The sequence below is a fragment of the Octodon degus genome, unplaced genomic scaffold (genome assembly GCF_000260255.1).
Source record: "Octodon degus isolate 3935 unplaced genomic scaffold, OctDeg1.0 scaffold00177, whole genome shotgun sequence".
NCBI classification, from domain to species: Eukaryota; Metazoa; Chordata; class Mammalia; order Rodentia; family Octodontidae; genus Octodon; species Octodon degus.
Genome location: NW_004524753.1, coordinates 3,286,279 through 3,294,577, shown reverse-complemented (window position 1 = coordinate 3,294,577; position 8,299 = coordinate 3,286,279). Strand labels below are relative to the sequence as shown.

Here is an 8,299-nt window from a genome sequence, read left to right as displayed (position 1 = left end):
TTTTTTTTTTTTTTTTTTTTTTTTTTTTTTTGTATTTTTATTTTGAGACAATGTCTTGCTAAATGGTGCAGGCGAGGTTCACACTTGCAGTCCTCCAAAATGCTGAGATTACAGGCATGTGCCATTATACTCATCTAAGCTTTAGCCATTCTTTGGCCATTGTTGTAGCAAATGTATATTGAATAAAAAAAAAATAGCCTAGCAGATTAAAAAAGAAAAGAAAAGAAATACTGACAGTCATTGTGGCTTGGTGCCAAATGAGATGTGTAATGACAAATGAATAAGGCCTTCTGATACTATGTGGATAGTCTTAAGAATTATTTCATTTGGATATAAAGACATTAAGGAGCCTCTTGTCATGTTCATATTAATTTCTCCAAAGTAATTTCTCATTTCAAAAAACAAATGATAATGATATGGTTGGGTCCTTCAGGATTGTGAATAGATCTTGTGGTTTTACTATTGTTGCCAAGTGGTAGGAGGTAGTGTACCTAAAAATGTATGTTTGTGTTTGTTGTATCTTTTCACATTTTGTGAACAAAGCACATTTATTAAAAATTTTAAATATTCTAGTTAAGAAATTACCAGACATTTTCTGTATAGATAAGTGAGCACACACAACAGTACAATTTCTGGTGCATTAGTTTTAGTGAGTATTGAGGTAAGAAGTTAGGCAAGCTGAAGAGGAGAAAGAAGGTCACAGATGAATTTAACAGGAGTAAGGTAATAGGATGAAAACCAGGTACCTTCATGGAAAAGAGGCAAAGACATGTTGTTAGGAACATAACAAAGCAAATAATGATGTAGGTACTAATCAGTTTGGGGTCCAGAATGACAGCCCCCTGGCAAAGCACAATAGTTGGAATAATTTGGCCTGAGTTTGAATAGAAGAAAAATTGGTAACAGTGATAAAATTGACTCATGATAAATAATGCTATGCAGGTAATGCAGGTTCTGACTGGGAACAAAATCAAAGAACTTATCCCTAATCTAATCCTCTATATCTATAGCGTCAGAAGAGACTGAGCTTTAGTATCTGAAGTGTCAGATTTGACCAGAATCATTCTGTGGAGTAGTTTGATAATTCAAGTAGTAGCTCTGAAGTATTTACTAGTTAATTATGTGTTAGTAGTTCCAGGAAATAGTGTCCATTTTAATCTGCAAAATAACTTGAAAACCATCCCATCCTAACATTACATATTTTTTAGTCACAGAGTGAAAAGGTCAGGTTACATTGGCCTACATCGTTACCATCTGGAGATGCCTTTTCTTCTGTGGGGACTCATAGATTCGTCCAGAAGGTGAGCCAGTACTAGAGTTTACTAGAAGTATACTTTGTATTCTCACTGTTGAGGGACCTATCTTGTAGTATAAATAAATTTTCTTCCCTTTTCATGAATTTTAAGTAGTAAAATTTCTTGTATGATATGTTTTTCTTCCATATACATTCTCTAACAGTTAGAAATCTTGTTTTGAATGTAACAACCTTCTTTTTTTATTTAAGGGAAAAGGAGAGTGGGTGGTAGGGAGTAGCTAGTCTAAATAGTTAGCCAGAAGTGTAGCCAGTTATATTAAATCTCTTCTGTGGGATTAAGTGGTATCATTTGTATTATTGGAAGCACTGCATTCTTTTTGGAAAGATTTGGGAACATAACACATAATAGGTGCATGAAGTCAGCACTTGCTGCTGTGCTTGTTTCACAGTGCTTTGTTTTCTCTTTCTTAATCTTGTGTTTGGAAGTTGGTACTGAATGCTCTGTTGTGCCTTTGTTCTGATTACTTGGTTTTTTCTTTGTCTGTCTCTGGTAGCCCTATAGTCGCTCTTCCTCCATGTCTTCCATTGATCTAGTCAGTGCCTCTGACGATGTTCACAGATTCAGCTCCCAGGTACTGTATGAATGTATAGAGTGGACTTGAGTCTTCCTGTGCTATATTTCAGCCTGCTTGACCAATTCCTAGAAATCTTGTTCAGGCCACTTGTTTTGATTTTGAATTTTAAAGAGTAACAATAAACATTTAAATAAGGCCTTCCTTACCTACTAAGCAACTTTGCTGTCAGGCTTGCATGTGTCCTTTTCTTTGTGTTCTGTATTGTGAACAGCTTGGGATTTCATCAGATTGGAGGTGCTCAAGAAAAAATTCCAAATTGAACTGAAACAAACACCAGTTACCTGGTCTGTTCATTTCTTCTGTAACATCTGTTTCTTCAGACAGGATTCAGCAGTTGTCATCAACATGACCTGACCCGCAGGATGTTACAGTATAAAAGCAGATTTTAATCCTGTCACATTTAACCTAATTTAAACTATTTCCAAGTTACATTGAACAAGGAAGTACTTTTTAAAAAATTAATCTCAATTACTGTTAGCATACTAAGCTCCATTGAGCAGATGATATTTGCCTTCTGCAAATTACCTATAGATATTATGAATTAATATTCCTGCTTATATACTAAAATCTATGGAAATTGGTCTTAAGTTTACTTAGCATCACTGAACATTAGGAATTTGAGATAGGAAGCTATTTATGCAGTCTCCAGAATCAAATTACCAGCAGAGGAAGGAGTATTTGTTTAATATGAAAGTTAGTTTAGAAATTATATCTATCTATATATATATATATTTTTTCCTTTCTTTCTTTCTTTCTTTCTTTCTTTCTTTCTTTCTTTCTAAGTGCTGAGAATGCAACCTAGGGCCTTCTGCATGCCTGGCATGAGCTACACTATCAGCCCTTAAAAGTAAAAAAGAAAAAATTCTCACGTTTTTGCCATTGAATTTTGTATTTTTATGCTGATTAGATTTATTATGTTACATTACAGTAGAACTCTTGAGTTTTCTTAGTAAAATTACTTCAGTTTAAATCCTGGTTAGCTATATGGTCTTGAGTAAGTTTTCTAACTTAGCAAGAACCAAGAACTAAGTAAACAGCTTTTCACTGCCCTTACAGTAGCATAATTTCTTCTGGCTATTAGAATAACACTTTTTTCTCTATCAGGGTATTAAAATAAAAGTTTGTAAAAGTCATAGTTTAAAACATCTATTTTACATATAGAGACAGAATTTACATAGTTGTTTTTCTTTTCTTTTTTGTTGTTGTTGTTATTGTTGTTTTGTTTTTGGAGACAAGGCCTCACTGTGTAGCCCAGACTGGCCTCAAACTCACACACTACACATGTGGTGTACATTAGTTTTTAATCTGTGCAGTTGGAAAGAATATTCAGGCTGAGCCTTTTTGAGAATAATTTTAACAAATTGTTGGTCAGAAATCACTTCATAACCAAATATAGTACAGAATTTATTTTTTATTCATATATGCATGTCTTTTTAAGAATGGCTTGTTATATTCATAATGAATCACTGACAAAAATAGTCAACACCAGAAAATTTTATTCTGCTATGCCCTGCCTTACTTTAAAATAATGAAACTTAAGACTAAACCTTACCAATACTGACCACCATTTCCTTTCAATTGTAGAAATATATAGACTGTAAATGAAAGAAAATGGAATGGGTCCAAGGGAAGAATGTGAGCCAGTGACTGAGAATGCCTCAGAATTTGGCGTTAGCATCCAAACCTGGAGTCTAGCTAGAGAGCAGTAAAACTGCTGAAAACCCTGAAACACTCTTGTCAAGGGTTAAAGAGCAGCTGCCCATAATTTTACAAGACTTTGCCAAATTACAGCTTCGAAAAACTGATGTTGCTGATAGATTTTTTTCTAATACATTATCTTTATGATTGATCAGGTTCTGTTTTAGTTTTTGATCATTGTACTGTTTTATATGAGGTATCAATAAAGAAAATATCTGAAGTCTTCATATACAATATTCATTGTCCTTGCTAAAGCATTGACTGTGGTTAGCAGAATAAATGCACCTTATGTCCAGTACCACCTTCAGAATAAATAATTCTCAGTTGGTAAGATAGCTTATTTTAGAAGGTATTTTCCATTATCAAAGAATATAGCAGATTGATGCTATATATATGTTACATCCTGAATATATTTATGCCCAGTATTAATATAAGAAGCTCTTGGCCAGGGATATAGCTCAGCAGCATAGTACCTGCCCAGCAAGCATTAGGTTGTGAGTTCAATTCCTGGTACCAATAAAAAGAAACTCTAAGATTTTTAACATTTTGCTTTATTTTTTCTGTTGTTTTAGTTATTAACATTAGAAACATGTTACATTATACATAATGATACATTTAAAATGCATTTAACTTCACAGTTTCTTATATTTTAGGTAAGCAAATTCATTTTGTAATACTTCGGTAATTCAGAAACTTAAGAGTTTGTCATCACTTTTAATGAAGCTCAGTGGTAGAACACTTGCTTGCTTACCATGGGCAAGGTCCTGTGTTTGATCCCTAGCACAGCCAAAAAAAAAAGTTAAAATATCATTTGTGTATAATACCACAATTTATATTTATTCCAACATCTTTTAAAAATCCAGGTGTACATGCAGTATGCCTCATTTCTGTATCATTTGCATCAGTTCCTATACAGAAGTCTTCTACATTTCTGATAATTTGGCTTTGCTACATACATAATTTTTGGCTCATGACTATTCTGTTTTTATCAAATGATCATTATAGGCCTGACTGGATAAGATAATCCAATGCAGAACTAAGAGATAAAAATAGCTTCAGATAAATGAACCAGGAAATTCTCATCAATAAACTGAAAATGTTCAGGTCTTACCTTAGTTCTTGCTCCAAAGAATATAAGGCTTGTTTTCAGGAAATACCTTACTTTTTTCATGTACAACAATCTGAATTTATTCATATACAGAAATCAGTATTTATTCAGCATAATCATGTCATCTTTCTAGAATAGCCTTATAACTCCTCAAACCCCGAGTTCCGGCCTGCATTTCCTGCGACTCCACTTCCTGTCGCACCACTGGCCCCATCACTGGAGTCAGCAGTAGCCTCTCCTTAGATGAGCACTTCTTGTCTGCACAGCTGCTCAGAGCGTGTTGCCAGCAGCCTTGGGTGATTTCACCCCATAAATTCCACACCTAGGCAACTACCTCTTGCAGGCTGGGCTCCTGAGTTCCCATTAAAGCAAGCATTCTTGGAAGACTTGGGAGACCACAAAAATATCAGTTAAGAATGGTGGTCTGCCAAATAGCTCAGCAGATTAAAGCACCTGCCAGCAGGCACAGGGGCTGGGGTTCGATCCCTGGGCCTGTTGTACAGGCCCCACCCCCGGGGCATGTTGAGACTGGGCATGGTGGCACATGCTTGTAATCTCAACTCTTGAGAGGCTGTAAACAGGTGGATCACTACAAGTCTGATCTAGTAGACCCTTTCCTAAAAAATACAAAAACAAACAAACAAACAAAAAAAAAAAAAACCAGTGGTCTGCACTTAAGCAGTGAGAAATTGCAGGCTCCAAAAATTCAGAAAAGGTTTCTTTATTTCCTACGAGCTCATTAAGTAGGACTGTTACAACCCACAGCAACACTGAATTATGAAGATTCATATTAGACACCACCGCTTCCATTCATTATCAGGGGCTCAGTATTTGTGCCTTGTCTCTGGACTCTGGCCGGTCACTGAGCAGTAAATCTCTGAGTTCATCTGTTTACATAGATGTTTATTTCTAGACCAAAGATACCTACTTGGATATTTACAAATAATTATACTTTGTTGCCATTTATTTTAAGTATTAATGTCAGTATTTATTAACATTTAATTATATATTAATATTGTTATTTCATAGTTTAGTAGGTCCATCCTGTGTTGTAGATGTACTAAGTTAAACTATCTGGCTATGATCTGAACTCAGGTTTATCTTAGGGTTAGGACTTATATTACAAACATCCTGAAAGATCACTTTAGCCTTTATTTTCTGGTTAGGTCTTGACGGTCATGTTCAGGGAAACATGACCCAAATCTTTTTGATAGGTGACTATTAAGAATAGAGTTGTTCCAAATATGAAAAATTGCTGGGGAGATAGCTCAGTAGAATAAGTGCCTGCCTGGCAAGCGTAGAGTCCTGAGTTCAATCCCTGGTTACCACACACACAAAAAAAAAGACCAAATATGAAAAATTATAATTGTGGACTACACATTCTTGATGTAATGATTGTAACCACAGATGGCAAAATAATTTTTAGATATTCAGAAAGAAGACCAGACTTAAATTTACAAGTGAGGTTTTTGGTTTTGGTTTTGTTTTGTTTTTTGTATTTTAGGGAAGGGTGTATAGGGTGTTCAGGGTCTCACTACTAGATCAGACTCATAGTGATCCGCCTGTTTACAGCCTCACAAGAGCTGGGATTACAGGTGCGCACCACCACACCCAGTCTCAGTTGTTGTCTCAGCATGCCACTGGGGCAGGGCCGGCACAGCACCCCCAGGGATTGAACCCCTGGCCCCTGCGCCTGCCACTGAGCTATTTGGCTGGCCCACAAGTGGGTGTTTTGTTCATATCTATTTTAAAACACAGTTACCTTTTAAAGATGTTGCCTCCAAAATCAAAGAAGAAAATCTTCCTCTATTTAAAAAAAAAAATCACAGGACATATGTACTTTTGCAATTTAATTTATTGTACATAATTTATGGTTTACAACAAAACAATTCTTTGTTATTTGTATAAAACATAATTATAATTATTTAACCCCCCCCCCCCGGGTAATGTGTGGATTATATAATTTAACTGAACTAAACAGAAGAGATAAAATTAAGGTAATAAATCACTTATACTGGGTATCTAGATAGAAAAACAAAAAGAAGGGCCAGCCAGATAGCTCGGTGGACTAAAGCACCTACTTAGGACATGCAGGGACCAGGGTTCAATCCCCAGGCTGCCGTGCTGGTCCTGTCCCCGGGGCACGCTGAGATGGCAACTGAGATTGGGTATGGTGGCACGTACCTGTAATCTCAGCATTTGGGAGGCTGAAAACAAGAGGATCACTATGAGTCCCATCTGTGTAGTGTGACTCTATAGACCTTATACTAAACACATTTTAAAAAAAAAAGTGTAGTTTTGTTTACGAGGGAGGCTGAAGTAGGAGGAGCCCTGGAGGCCATGCTGGAGAACATAGTGAGACCTTCTAAAGAATGAAGAGCTGAGCATGGTGGGACGGCACAGCAGGCTGAGGCAGGAGGCAGGAGGACTGCTGTCAGTTCAAGGCCAGCCTGAACTCCGTAGTGAGGCCCTATCTCAATAGATAGAAACAAAAACAACCTGGGCTGGGGCAGCTCAATGCTAGAGCATGTGCGTAGCACACACAAAGCCTTGGGTTCCATCCCCACACTTACAGATAAGGCACATGGCAATAAATACACCTGAATAATACTTTTCGTTGTCCAAGTAGATACTTCTATATAAACTTTTCTAAGCTTTTTTAAAAACTTACTTTTAGGTTCATTTTCCCAGCAATAAACACCAATCTATATCTTTTACCTATTTATGGATATGTGTGGTGATTTTGCCTACTCACCTTATATTGAATAGTGTTTTCAGATTTTGTCTGTTGTAGTAACACAATGGACATTTTCACATACAAGATATCCTTTTGTATACACTTTATCCAAGTATCTCTCTAGAATATTTTCCTTTAAGTGGAATTGTTGGGACAAAAGTCATAAACATTTCAAGCTTTTTATTCTAATTACCAGGTTATTAGAAAGTTGAGCCAGCTAACCCTTCCAGCATAGAATTCCTTCCCTGTGCTGACACTGATTGTTGTAGCTGGTCTGACAGCCTGCAGACAGTGTTTGCTTCCTAGTCACCTACATAGCCTTAGGAAGTTTATTGGCCATTTTTCTTTGGGTTAACAGTGTACTATAATTTATTATTAATAAATTACTCCATCGAACAAGCCTCTGTATGGCTTTTTTCTTTTTGCCTGCGTGGCTTTGTAACTGTAGCAGTAAGTGTGATTGTATTCTTTCCACAGGGTAAAAAAGAGATCTGAGTTGTATCTGTGCCTTTCTTGACTTGTTTGTACCATCAAGGGATGATTTTCTTTTAGACTTTTGTGTTAATAGTGTTAGAAAAATAAGGGGCCGGGGAAATAGCTCAGTGGAATAAGTGCTGGCCTGGCAAGCACAAGGTCCTGAGTTCAATCCCTGATATTACCAAAAAAAAGAAAAAGAAAAATCAAACTTAGTAGTCTCCCCAAGTGGCCCTACCAAGTGACTTGAATGTGAGATGGATAGAATTGGGGTAATGAATCCCCATATCACAAATGCATTTTTGGGCCAGCCAAATAGCTCAGTGGATTAAAGCGCCTGCAAGCAGGCACAGGGGTCAGGGGTTTGATCCCCGGGCCTGCTGTGCTGGCCC

General features: G+C 36.7%; 1 protein-coding gene across 2 annotated transcripts in view; it reads left to right on the top strand.

The window, feature by feature from the left end:
- The window catches only part of Col4a3bp (collagen type IV alpha 3 binding protein), a 117,062-nt gene that overhangs the window by 89,468 nt on the left and 19,295 nt on the right, over positions 1-8,299 (top strand). The window contains exons 10-11 of one of the 2 annotated variants that reach the window (XM_004643488.2): positions 1,209-1,301; positions 1,810-1,887. In XM_004643488.2, the coding sequence (XP_004643545.1) occupies positions 1,209-1,301; positions 1,810-1,887 (171 nt within the window). The remainder of the gene's footprint in view (positions 1-1,208; positions 1,302-1,809; positions 1,888-8,299) is intronic. The other variant, XM_004643489.3, reaches the window with a different exon arrangement.